Here is a 14538-nt window from a genome sequence, read left to right as displayed (position 1 = left end):
GATCTTTTAAAAATCATGCTTCTCGTGCTTAATGTAAGACAATGATCAACATAGTACATTACAAGGAACATGAGTTCCAGAATGAGAAGCCCTGGATTTAAATATCTACTTGCTAATTTTGTTAACAGTTGAAAGATTTCTAATTACTTTTTTACTCATTTGTAAAATAAGAAAAGTACTTTATATCTATTGTGATGATTTAGTGAGGTGTTCTTCCTAAAGAGCATGTATTATAGGAAACTTTTCCACGTATATATACATGTTTGTGGTGGTACTGTTTGCAGTAGTTAAAAAAATTGGACATAATGTCAATATTTATGGGTACATAAATTGTGCTCTAATTATATAATGAAAATACGCCATAATAGTAAATATATTTGAATTAGTTCTACTTATAAACACAGATGCATCTCAAAAACAAAATGTTCAATGGAAAAAAATGATTTGCAGAATACATACAGTTGATAGCATTTATACAAAAATTAGAAACCTGTAAAGTGACTCTATATATTATTTAGACCTAAATGTATAATGTAAAATACAAGGCTACTGGAGACATTGGTTCATGATCTCTATTTTATATACAGTTCATCCCCAGACCTCCGATTTAGTATGGCTCTGTGTGACCAGGAGAAAGCTTTCCGACAACAGAGAAAAGAAAACATAAAGGAAAACATGAAGAAACTCCTGGGTCCAAAGAATAGTGAAGGCTTGTATTCTACACGTGATGTGAGTTGGAAATTTTTCAAATGTTATTGCAACTTAATAATAATTTTGTTTGTACTTTCTCCCAAATTCCACCCAAATGTGACAATATTGAGATTAAGCATTATTTCTCTGTCTTTTTAAGATAAGGTAAGTGTTTCATAAACAGAAACTCTTTGAGGAAGATCATCACAAATGCTGTCCATATTTGGTAATATTTATCAGATATAGATTTTAAAGGAGGAATAGGCAGACTGATGCACAAGATGTTCATTTCATTAGTAAGAAAAGTTTAACCTATAAAAGGATATAAAATGATCATTGAATTCATTTTAATACAGACTAAGATTAAACAATTGTGGGACTTATCATTACTGAACAAGAGCAAAATGTTGTAAATCTTAATGACAACAATTAACAAAAAATGTTCTTAAAAGATGTGAATAGGGAGATAAAAGGAAATATTTCAAATTATTACTATTTCATAGCAGGGAGTGAAAAGATATCATCCAAAATTGACCAACTAGTTAAAACAATAACCTCCACATTTTAATATTTTCATAATCCTAATTATAGAGAGATGTTAAAATTACCGTATTTTCATCAACAAATATTGAAAGTACAATCCTTCAATTATACTTTAATTTCTTTTTCTTCCCTTAAATTCCAGCAAAGTAAATGGCATTTATTATTCAGTAACTTGTATTATACAATCCAGTTTTTGTCTATTTGTCTATTCATTTATCCCTTCACTCATGTATCTATCTATCTACCTATCTGTCTACCTATCTACCTACCTACCTACCTGTCCATTCATCCACCCATCCATCCATCCATAGGTCTATCCTTCTTTCTGAAATCTACAAAAATAAATTGCTGCCATAGTTAATAATACTGTATTATATATTTTAAAGTTGCTAAGAGAGTAGATATTAAAAGTCCTCATCACAAGAAAAAAATTTTGTAACCGTATGTGGGGATAGATATTAACTAGACTTATTGTGGTGATCATTTCACAATACATACAAATATCAAATCATTATGTTGTACACCTGAAATGAATATAATGTATGTCAATTATACCTCAATAAAACAAAATTTAAAAAATGAATTGCTGCAATGATGCTCATCAAATAATAATAATGAAATTTCTTCTTAGCGGCATATCAGGTAATTTTTTTTTTACTTATTTCTTTGAGCTTTTCTGTTAATTGAATATTTTAGATGAACATAACTTATTTTTAGAAAGATATTTTCATTAAATGTTTAAGTCAATATATATTTTATATCTATTGGTAAGCATATATATTTACCCCCATACATGTACACACAGACCAGAGATTAAAGATTACTGTAGATTAAGGACAAAATGCCACTGGAAATGAGAAATAAATTCTGAGTAAGGGGGCCAGATGGGTACCCCTGTCCCACATGTGATGGCATATTTCTAAATGTGTTTCTAGGTGGGTGTAGCAGGGGTCGAAAGCCAGTCTGGGCTTCTGGAGTGGCTTTTGGTACTATGGGAGCAAACTCTAAGGTAAAATATTACTGATGGAGATTTTTGCTAAAAGGAAGCTTGGAGGAGAAGCAAAACCTCCATTGAAGCTTCTGTTTAAAAAAAAGAGACTGGTCTTCAATCTTGCATCTTGTGGTTGCTTCTTGTCTCTGGCTAATGAGTCCTTGAAGACACATCCTTCTGTATGTATTACTCAGAAGTTTCTAGCTTCCTGGGAAGTCTTTTTGGGTGTTTTGTTTGTTTGTTTGTTTTCCTGTAGTAAACCTTCCATCAGCAGTTCTACACCATCTTTTTGTCCCCATCCTTGTTTGGCATTGTTATGCCCTTGGAGCAGAGAAATGATATTTCAAGTTTTTTTGATTTCTGCCATTTCTCATTTGTTGAGACACTGCACTGGGAACTTGAGGTGAATAAAACTGAAATGGTTAATACCAAACAGTCACTTTCCTTGGTGAGTTTAAAGCCTAGTTGGGGAGAAAGCCATTTCAGCAGATGAAACAGTGATGGAAATGGATACCTCTGTTAATTCATGGTCATCAACTTCATTTGGGAGACCCATGCTGGCCGTTTCAGTGTTTCACAACCTAGTTGCTTTCCATTTATTTAAAATGCTTTTTGTGTCACTCCCAGCTGCTGATCCACCCTCTGCCTCCCTCACAGCTGATAGACTTGCCTCCTAATTAGAGAAATTAAAAGTCGTCAGGTGACAAATCTTTCATTTCTTGCCATAGGATTGACATGTTTCATAACCCGGGCTTACCCTTTGCCACTTCCCTCTGAGCTCAATGGAGGAAACTGCGCCTTTTCTTTCCAGAGTCACATCATCTCAGATATGGATTGCAAACCATTAGGAGCCCCAACATAGCAACTGTCCAGTCTTCCCAGGGCTGCTCCCCACCTCTGTTGTCTGCCTCCATGTTTGTATGAAATTTTCCTGCTCTAAACTCTGATATATATAGAGAAAAAAGGAACCAAAAAAATCCCTGTGGAATGTACATTCCCTTCTCCTTTCCGCTCTGCTTCTCTCCTTATCTTCACAAACTTTTCCAAAGTTTCCTACACAACCTCATTCTACTTCCTTGCTTTCCTCAGGCTTCTGCCCTCATGACTCTACAGCAGTTGCTTTACTAGTCACAGGTACCAGCTAACAAATGCAAAGGATCTTCTGGCCCTGTGTTCCCTTATTCTGTAGCTGCAAATGACTCATGTTTTCCTCCTATTTTAATCATTCACTACCCTTCCCTTACTGTCTTCCCTTTATTTTCGTCATGCCTCTCTGGTTCCCTTTACCAGATCTTCTTCCTCTGTGCATTATTTAAATGTGAGTTCTTCAAGACTCAGCCCTAGCCCCTCTTAAGAATTTTCTCTCCCTTCCATGTGTCACCCAGCACATTTGGGCTAAGAACTTTCACACATATATCAACAATCTAGAATCTCTCTTCTGAGATTCACACCTGCATATCTATACCTCTTCTTTCTGATTCCTTCACTTGTATTCTTAACGTCTCACACTAAGCATGTCTGAATCTGTACACAAAATCCTCTGGTCTCTATGGTTCTACCAACGCCTGTCCTCTTTCTTTCCACTTTCTGTTCACACTGAATTCAGAGTGATCTTTTCAAGACACAAATATGATTCTATCCAAGCCAAGCTTAAAATCCTACCACTGCTCTTAGGACTGGCCTCACAGCATCTCTCCAGCTTCATGTGTTGCTGGTTCATCTCAAATCCCCCACGCCCCCTCCTCTAAGTGCCTCTTCGTGCCAGGTCTCTGCAGAACCCTTCTCAGGTGGCGCTCTTGCACGCATTGTTGCTTCTCTCTGCCTAGGCCTCGCCCTCCCCTCCCTCCCTCCACCCCACCCCCTTTTCAGTTAACTAACAGCCTCTCATGCTTTTTTTTTTTAACATCTTTATTAGAGTATAATTGCTTTACAGTGGTGTGTTAGTTTCTGCTGTATAACAAAGTGAATCAGCTATATGCATACATATATCCCCATATCTCCTCCCTCTTGCGTCTCCCTCCCACCTTCCCTATCCCACCCCTCTAGGTGGACACAAGGCACCCAGCTGATCTCCCTATTCTATGCCAGCCTCCCATTCTTGAACCAGTGCACATGTCACTTATTCAGACAGTCTTCCTCATCCATTCCTCCCTCCCTCCAGGTCTAAGTTAGGTCTCTCAGTCATGTTCCTTCATAGCACAAATATGCACGTGATCTTCTCCGCACTTCCCACAATCATACTTAAAAATATTTGTATAGGTACTCATTTAACGTCTTTTTTTCCTCCATTAGAATATAATTTTCATGAGGACCAAGGCAGTGTCTGTGTTTTTCACCTGTATATTCCCAGCACCAGCTCAGCTCCTGACTCGTGGCGGAGCCTAGGGAAATCTTGTGTTGTGAGGGTCAGAGCACAGGTGTAGGCAGTGGCTTGGCATTTCAGCCAGGGGATGGCTTCGCTAGAGAGGCATCAGGGGCTCACAACTGAGGAACACTTGCATCAGGTTGTTAGGGAGGAGACAGGTTGAGGAGAAGTCTTGGTTGAAAAGATCCCAGTTTGAATGGCTGCATTAGAAAGTCTGTGGGGCATATTGGTGCAGAAGTCCAGTAGCCTTTGGTCTTAGGTTTTCCTTTTCGAAAGGAAAGTTTCTGCCTCACCTCCCAGGCACTTCTCCCTTTGTGAAAAGGAATCTTTCTGGGAAAATGAAATTTGGCTTAATATTCATACAGATTGGCTTTTCTGCAGCAGATGGAGAATGAGGTAATTATGCTTTTCTCTGGGCTAGTCTTCAAAAATATTAAACTCATGTTTTTGGAAGTCATTCCTCAAATTAAAACTTTTGATGTTGTTGTTTTGGATTTGGTTGAGCCATTTTTTTCTCTTGGCAGAAATCATCCGTTTTGATATATTCAGCACTACCCATTCCCATAACACAAATATCGTTTTCCTATTTTGTGTTTCTCCTTGGCCAAGGGCCTCTTAAACTCCCATTTCCCTTGCTCCCTGCCAAGATCTTCACTTTCTTCACTTTCACTTTCACTACTGGCTGGTTGGCCTCCTGAAGGTAAGGAGGAGCGGGCTGCTGTCTAAGATGGAACAGCCCTACTCAATTCTCGATGCAGAGATGGTGCCTGTCTTATTCCGTTTTCAACAAATGGTTTGCAGCATCCAGTTTAGGACATCAGTGTCAAATTAAAATGTTGAATGAATTTGGGCAGTAGGAATTTGGGCACCTTGCTTCTTTCCTCTACTTCACTTGTAAAATGGAGACAATGTCTCATTCAGCTAAAAGAATGAGTACTAAGCAGCCCGAACAATGTGTAAGGCACATCTTCGTTACTCAATACGACAGTAGCTATTAAACCAATACATGGGTGTTGCTGTTATGTAACACCCCAGGGCAATGTCAAATTCAATAAAACCTTAGCTTTCCTATTTGGATAATGAATTAGTTAAATAGTTAAGGTTTTTAGTAATCCAAGAGTTTCTTCTCTTAAGAACTAAGACTTTAAAAAAATTACTCTTAATAAAATGGATGGAAGTCGTTCTAAAAAACGTAATTCTTTGCCCAGACTGAACTGATTTAAGTGCTCTCATGTCTGTGGCCTTTGCAATCAACTGCCATTTCTCCATGCTCTATATATTCCCTTGAAGTAATTTCTTCAAATCACCCCTTTCTCTTTCAACTTTGTTGTTGTGGAATTAAAATCTGATAAGTAAGCTTGTTGTTAGAATACTGTCTCTGATTAGTATAATCTCTTCATAAATAAAGGACTGAGATCGTTCCTATGAGTAAGATCTGTAACACTATGTGCATGGGAATTTTTGACATATTAGGGTTATTTAGAGGCCACTTCTTTTAAATTTTCTTGTTCCAAATTAGCTTTTGGTCAGATGTAGTTTCCAGATTACAGTCTCTTCTGTGAAGTGAAATGCTGCTTTACAGTTTTCATGTCCCCACGTAACTGACCATAAAGGGAGCAAAGCTGGTTGGGGCACTCAGATCTGGAATTAGAATAGCAGGGAAATGAGAGAAGGAAATTTTACTCCAACCTTCATCAAAGAATAAAGGAGGAAATGTTTCCTGTCAAGGCCGAATATAAGGAATATACAATTAGATAGTTTTGGATGAAAATAGAAGTATAAAGTCGTCCTTAAGTAATATAATCTATTATATAGAGTGCTATTCTGTATTTAAGTTTGTCAGATAAATTAAGTGAAAAACTAGAGAAAAAAGAGACTGTCTAGTGACAGAGGGGGAGGCAAAGCAAAATAGTTTCTGCAGGAGGTAATAGAAATCGACCTTGAGTTGTCAATAAGAATTTTTATTCCTTTGTTCATTCTGTTTTCTTCATCTACAATATTCTTCCTCTTGCTTCCACCTTCATTATGACAGTAGCACTTTGCTGTGTCAATTCTTATTCCTTTTAGATTGTAAACATTTTGGGGCAAACAGTTTGAACTCCCCTTAGCTAGTTTTGAATGGGACCCAGAGCAAGAGAAGGCTCTGCAACAGGACTCAGTTACTGCGTAAGCTGCTCTGCCCCTTGGGCCATATGACCATTCAGATCCATTGATGCTTGAAGTGTGTGTGGCAGATAGGGATGCTGTGGTAGGTGAATTGCAGCATAGGCACCTTTGGTGTTAGGCCTTGCCATCCTCTGTGGATAACTACCGTCCTTTGAAAAATAGCTTTTGGCCTGCTTACTGGGCCATAGTAGAGACTGAATGCTTAACCAAGGGTGACCAAGTTATCATGTGACCTGAGCTGACCATCATGTTATCTGACCCACCAAGGCATAAAATTGGGTGTGCACAGATGCACTCCATCATCAGATGGAAGTAGAGTATATGAAACTGGACTGAACAGGCCCTGAAGATAAAAATAAGTTCCATGAAGAAGTGGTCCAAATGTCCATGTTCCCCATTCCTGTTACACTGCCTTCTCTTTTCTACCCTCCACCCAGAGCCTCATGGGGGAGAGCCCTACGATCAGTTGACAAAAGGAGAGAAAACTTGGGCCTTGTTAGAGGTGACTGTACACACTATTTAGGCACCACTTGAAAGAGGACAGCTGCAGGGCTCAGCAACGTGGTCTTCCATTCACCAAGGCTGAGCCGGCTACAGCAGCTGCTGAGTACTCAATTGGCCAGCATCAGAGTCCCCAACAACACTGAGTCCCCAATATAATAGCATTCCTATGGGTCATCAGTCAGCTACCTGGTGGCAGATTGATTACACTGGACTTCTGCCATCCTGGAAGGGGCATGCTTTGTTTTTACCTGAATAAACACTTATTCTGGATGCAGATTTGCCTTCCCTGCACTCAAGGATTCTGCCAAAACTACCACCTATGGATATACAAAGTGCCTTAGTCACAATATTCCACACAGCATTCTGATCAAGGAACTCACCTCACAGCAAATGAAGTATGACAACAGGCCATGTCATGGAATTTACCAGGCTTACCATGTTCTCCACCGTCATGAAATAACTAGCTTGATAGAATGGTAGAATACCTTTTGAAGACTCAGTTATAGTGCGAGCTCTGTGACAATATCCTGGAGGGCTGGAACATGGTTTTCCTGGAGGCTGTAAATGCTCTGACTCAGCATCCAATATTGGTGCTGTTTATCCCCAGGATTCATGGGTCCAGGAGTGGAAGTGGGAGTGGCACCACTCACTATTACCCCTAGTGACCCACTAGCAAAATATTCGTTTCCTGTCTGTGTGACCTTATAGTCTTCTGACTTAGAGGTCTTAGTTCTGAAGGAAGGAATGCTTCCACCAGAAGTGGAACAATGATTCTACTGAACTGTTATTTAATACTGCTGCCTGACCTTTTGGGCTTCTCATGCCTCTGAACCAACAGGCAAAGAAGGGAGCTACTACTCTCTTGGCTGGGGTGGTTGATTCTGACTATTAAAGGGAGATTGGACTCCTCCTCTAAGGTGGAGGTAATGAAGAGGATGTCTGGAATACAAGAGATCCTCTGTGGTATCTCTTAGTATTATCATGCCATGAGTTAAGTCAATGGAAAACTATAAGAACCCAATCCAGGAAGGACTACTAATGACCCAGACCCTTCAGGAATGAAGGTTTGGTTACTCACCAGCTGAGGTGCTTGTTGAAGGCAAAGAAAATACAGAATGGCTAGTGAAAGAAGGTAGCTATAAATACCAACTATGACCAGATGACCAGTTACGGAAATGAGACTGTATTTGCCATGAGTATTTCTTCCTTAGTTTGTTATGAATATGTTTATGTGTGTGTGTGCACATGTACACACAGAAATACAAAAACAGATTCATATTTAAGTTATGAAGTATCGATGAGAAGAATAAGCATTGTTTAAGGACTTTGTATCCTTTTCTGGGGAAAGGATTAGTGCATTTCCAGCTGTACACAGGATATCTGTATCATGTTAGCCAGGAGTATGACCTTGTTATTGTCTTTCTTTGGATATTAAGTGTGGTTGAAGGAGAGATATATGGCTGCCGAGTTGAGAAGGGGTGGACTTGTGATGGTCAATTTGCATCAACTTGGAGGATGTTTTTGATGCAATTAATATTTAAGTCAGTGAAATTTATGTAATCAGGTTGTCATCTATAATATGGGTGGGCCCCAATCTAATCAGTCAAAGGCCTGAATAGAACAAAAAGACCAACCTCACCAAGCAAGAGGGAATTCTGCAGCAGACTACCCTTGGACTTCATCTGAGGCATCAGCTCTCCTGGGTCTCTGCCTGCTGGTGTTTGGACTAAAACTGCATTATTGACTCTCCAGAGTTTGGAGCTTGCTGTCCCATACTGCATATTTGGACTTGTCATTCTTCACAGCTGTGTGATCCAGTTCCATAGATAGATAGATAGATAGATAGATAGATAGCCTACCTTCCTATGTATCTACCTACCTATTGGTTCCATTTCTCTGGAGAAACCTGACTAATACAGGAGCCAGGGAGGCAAAAGTCTTTATATAATTGTCAGAACTTAAAGTCTATAAAAACATTAAAAAAAATCTTTGCGCACTTTAGAATTTTCTTTTGTGAGGGAGGAAATTAATAATATCTGCAAGCCAATGCATGAAGATAATTTAATCAAAACACAGTGTATTTGGTAAATAAAAATTCATTTCCTGTAATCGTATGAGAGAAGTATGAGAAATATTCATTGATATCATTTATATACAAATGTTGGTGCACTTAAGTCTAAATATAACCTAAAAACTCTTGGCAACTTTAATTTGTTTGATTTTTTTAGATTTAAAGCCCAGACTAACAGCTGCACCTTATAAGTCCTCAGTTATTCTTTGAAAGTTATTTCAGAATAACTATCACTATTAAAACATCCAAAGTTAGTCCATTTATTGCATAACATTGTGCTATCATCTGAAATGATACATGAATCTGAAATGTAACTTAGCTAAATATCAAATGGTTTCTCTCAATAAAGATTACTCTTCTCTTTCTGAATAATGGGGAAAAGGAAAGAGCATGAATTATATGTCAGTGACACCTCAGCTCACATCCTGGTTATCAGCGATCTGGATGTGAACAAGGTATTATATGTGTACACTCCATACCTCCTCTTCTGAGACGTGAAAATAATAATGATTTTTGAGGGATGAGAAGATTTTTTAGTTTTGAATTTTATTTATTTATTATACAGCAGGTTCTTATTACTTATCTCTTTTATACATATTAGTGTATATATGTCAATCCCAATCTCCCAATGAGGGATGAGAAGATTAAATGAAATAAATTTTCTTCATAAGACTAATTTCCCTTTCTTTTTTATAGTTAATAAAAATATATAATTTTATAGTTTAACAATTCATATTCTATATGAGTTATAGAATCTAGAATGCTACCAGTAGCAAAAAGCTTCAAATTCATTAATTCTACCCTATATTTTTACATATAAGTAAAGAGTCCGAAGAGGATTTTCTTCACCTAGGTCCCCCTAGTTGTAGGGGAAGCTTTCAGAGACAGAATGGAGCAGAGTGAATTAAAAGCTTTGGAGTCTGACAGACCCGGCTAAATCCGCAAGATACCACTTTCTAGATTTGAGACAGCAGAAAAATTATCTTCTTTGTGTTTCAGTTCCTTTATCTTTAAAATGGTAATAAGGAGTTCCCTGATGGCCTAGGGGTTAGGATTCTGGGCTTTCACTCCTGGGGCCCGGGTTCAATCCTTGGTTGGGGAACTAAGATCCTGCAAGCAAAAAAAAAAAAGGAAATAGACCAGAAATTATACATATAAAATGGTAATAATATATATCTCATAGAGTTGTGAAAATTAAATGATGCATAAAAACAGATTAATTCGGGCTTCCCTGGTGGCGCAGTGGTTGAGAGTCCGCCTGCCGATGCAGGGGACATGGGTTCGTGCCCCGGCCTGGGAAGATCCCACATGCCGTGGAGCGGCCAGGCCCGTGAGCCATGGCTTCTGAGGCTGCACGTCCGGAACCTGTGCTCCACTACAGGAGAGGCCACAACAGTGAGAGGCCCGTGTACCGCAAAAAACAAAACAAACAAACAAAAAAAAACAGATTAATTCATGTGCAATAAATAAAGGATAAATTATAATCTATACAATCATTCAATTATTTCATTATTCAATTTTTATGTACAAATAGTATGACACTTTCTTTCATCTGATAGCAACCCAAATTTCTGACTTAAATATCTTACCTGAAAACCCTCTTTAAGAATTAGTGTAAAGCAATAATGAAAACAATGGGTTACATAACACATGAATCCCGGTTTAATAAGTGACTGCTTCCAGAAAATTCCTAACGTAAAATAGTCATCCATAAGTATGTGTTGGGCTACTGGCACATGAAGAAGGACATCTGGGGAGTTGTTTTCTCAGGATTAAAGAAGTTTTATGTTCAATCTTCCAACTTCTCTTATGAAATCTCTCTCTGAACAATAGCACAGGTTGTGTGTTATATGTTGAAATGAAACAGTGTAGTCTGTTACTAAGAATTTTTTTACTCTGAACTACCTGACTTGTATTGGGTTTAATGTTAGTGTTGCTAGTAACCAAATCAACAGGCTTAAAATCCCCACTGACTTCTTTTCCCCTTAAAGCCCTTCATAGTCTTAGTTTTCCCAACTCCCTAGGATACTCCTGCTGCAATAAGAAGGCTGGTCTTTTCATCTCAAAATCACATACACTTTCTTATTTGTGCCTCTCTTGGCCTGACCTTAGGCCCAGTGTTTGGCACATAGTAATAATAAATGGTTTACTATTATTATTATTATCACTATTATTGTATTGCCTATAAACTCAAGCCTTCATTCAAGGCCTAATCGAAATCCCTTCTCCTTCTCCTAATTTGTAATCTGGCTTCCTTACAACTACTCTTAATATTAATACTATATTATACTCCATTCACCCACTTCATAACCCACTTTAGTTTCCTATCTTAGCTTTCCTCCCTCTCCATAGAAGTATTTAAGAACTTATATATTTTACTTTATTTACAATTTTAAAGCTATGTTTGAGAGCATTCTGTTCATCTGAACATACACAGGTTCAAAGCCATTTAAATTGCTGCATTACACTGAACTGGTAGACGGTGTTTTCATTAATGAGGTCTTCAATTTGCATCTGATTTGATGGCCACTGAGTATTGGAGAAGAGCCCTGAATTTGGAAATTAGTGCCAGGTGTCCTGCTATTCACTGTTCTACCTCCAATAAGACCTAACCTCTAGAGATTTCCCTTTCTCTATGAAAGAATTCTATAGCCTTTTTCATCTTCTTAGTTCTAAAATAATGATTCTGTGTGTATGTGTATATATATATATATATATATATATATATATATTATCACATTGGTGAGTGACACCCAAGAGTCAGGATCCAAGTGCTGGGAACACAATGCAGGTGTATTCTCATATCTGCTTTTAAATTCAAATGTTGCTATATCACACATCATGTAGCCTCTGAAAAACTCCTTTGTACACTCATGAGAGAATGAGAATGAAAAAAAGGAAGATAAGATCTTCCTGCTATTATGAAAATAGTTTTGACCTTGTGGACCCCCTAAAAACTATGCACACTTTGAGAACTGCTGGGTATAGGGAAACAACCAGCTCTCTTAGGCAATAATGGTTCAGGACCACAAGGGAAATGACAGTATCTCCCTCTTCAAAGAAACACCCTTGCATTTCCAGTCACATTACAGACAGCCTATTTTACTGCAAAAACTCTTCATTGGCTTATGCTGCTCCCATCTCCAGAACAGCCTCCTTCCCTGCCCTCATCTCTCCCTATGGAATAACTGTGCATCTTTAACATCAAGCTCAGGTTTCTTCTTTGTCTGTGAAACTTTCTCCACCACTCCAATCCCTCTGATTGAAATTGACCACATCTTCTAGACCTCATGTACTGCCAGCCTGTAGCATTTGACTTTGGTAAGGTGTACTACCAGGAGCCTGGGTTTTGACTCTTGACTCAACTCTGCTATTTATTGGTTGCATGACCCTGAAAAAATTTTCAAGGTCTTGGTTTTAAGTGCCTTTGTTTCCTCATCTGTAAAATGGAAACCTCATAGTGATTTTGTGAAGATTAAATAAGACAGTTTCTGTAACATACTAACAGTTCCTACCAGATAATAAGAGCTCAGTGAATATCATCTATTCCTGTGTTTCTTGTTGTAATAATTATTATTACATTTCTGCCTCACTTAAATTAACTATATTCCCCAGATCCACCCTGGGGATACTGGAAACATAGAGGCCACTTAATCAGATTGATGAATGAATTAAAGAATGAAGAAATAAATTTTGTAGGTTTTTTTTATAGTTGATTAAGTTCTTTTTGATGACTTAAATAACAGCATGTTTTTGAAATGGGTCAGCATAAAGGAGTGCTAAGAATTCTGGACCAAGAAGGCAAGGTGCTTACTCAACTGCAGATTACCAGCTAATAGATCTTATACAAGTAATAGCATCCTTTCAGAACTTCCATCTGAAAAATGAGCAAATACTTTTTTGCTCATTTTACAGCAATTTTGAGAGGATCAAATAAAAAAAAACTACACCCAAAAGCAAGCCCCAAACTGCAAGGAGTCAAGCAAATATAAAGGATTGTTGTTGCTATTGTTGTTGTTATCAAACAGAGTTAGTTGGCTATTTTAATAATGTCTGCTTTCTAATAGACATTAATTCTTGATTTTCTTAAGTGAAACATTATTTTCTTCTTTTTAACAATTAGATATTATCAAGGTATGAGTGAACTTACAATTCTTTGTTACCAAATGTGGGACATAGAAAAACTGAAATGAAAATGACATATTTTATGATTTTACTTTACAAATGATCTCTGTGTTTCATCATTCCAGGTGCCTGTGGTGGCCGTACTGGGCTCAGGTGGGGGGTTCCGAGCCATGGTAGGATTCTCCGGTGTGATGAAGGCACTGTATGAATCAGGGATTTTAGATTGCGCTACCTACATTGCTGGTCTTTCTGGATCTACATGGTTAGTATACATTTTAAATCTTAGTTTTATCATCCTAAATGCTTAGCATTTATCGACCTGAAATTTAGAAAAGAAATGAGGATTTAGAAAACTGACATTAACTTCAAATTACTGAAATATTCCAGCTTGGTGCAGTAATTTGTTTCTTCAAAATATTTTTTAAGGCAAATTCATACCTAATGATGACTGCTGTCATAAGTTAGCTCCCTTTAAGTCCATTTGTGACTTAAAATGTAGTTAAACATAAAACAAAAAAATAGGTCAATTGAAATAATTCTATAGAAATATCTCAGAAGTGGAATAACATACTCCACCCATAATTAATTTAATCTTCCTATAATCTACTGATTTGTAATCTTGCAGCGATCATGTCTAAGTACATGATTCACTAGGTATTCATTTTCTTCTTTAAGGCAAATAGAATGAAATGCAAGATACCTTAGTATACAGAAGAAGGAAACAACTTTTGAATGAAGAAATGCAATAAAGTTCACTGATTTATATCTAATTATGAAATTAATCCTTTAAATGTATCTAAGATCAGCTAAATTTGGAGACAGAGTTAAAACATCTGCATGTATAATATTTGTATACTGTAGATTTGCCTTTTCAAGAATATATTTATAAAACATTTTCAAAGACAATACTATGTACTTTTTGGTTTGCTCACATAAGTACATTGAAAATCAAATATTTAGTCCTTGCTTAGATGTCTCAAATAAAAGTATCACCTTATTATAGAACTTCTGATATTGGCTTATAAGGCCTTTTAGTCACTCAGCCATGATAAAACTTATTTTTTATAATATTTTATTATACAT

The 14538-nt window shown here is 37.4% G+C and overlaps 1 protein-coding gene across 2 annotated transcripts in view; it reads left to right on the top strand.

Annotated features, from left to right (window-relative positions):
- Nucleotides 1–14538, top strand: part of PLA2G4A (phospholipase A2 group IVA) — a gene marked incomplete at both ends in the record, with an annotated part of 140448 nt that overhangs the window by 65151 nt on the left and 60759 nt on the right. Inside the window, 2 exons of one of the 2 annotated variants that reach the window (XM_079696871.1) lie at nucleotides 588–729; nucleotides 13581–13717. In XM_079696871.1, the coding sequence (XP_079552997.1) occupies nucleotides 588–729; nucleotides 13581–13717 (279 nt within the window). The remainder of the gene's footprint in view (nucleotides 1–587; nucleotides 730–13580; nucleotides 13718–14538) is intronic. The other variant, XM_079696872.1, reaches the window with a different exon arrangement.

This window comes from Hyperoodon ampullatus, assembly GCF_949752795.1.
Source record: "Hyperoodon ampullatus genome assembly, chromosome: 2".
NCBI lineage: Eukaryota > Metazoa > Chordata > Mammalia > Artiodactyla > Ziphiidae > Hyperoodon > Hyperoodon ampullatus.
Note: the sequence above shows the minus strand (reverse complement) of the source record. Positions and strands in the feature narration are given on the sequence as shown.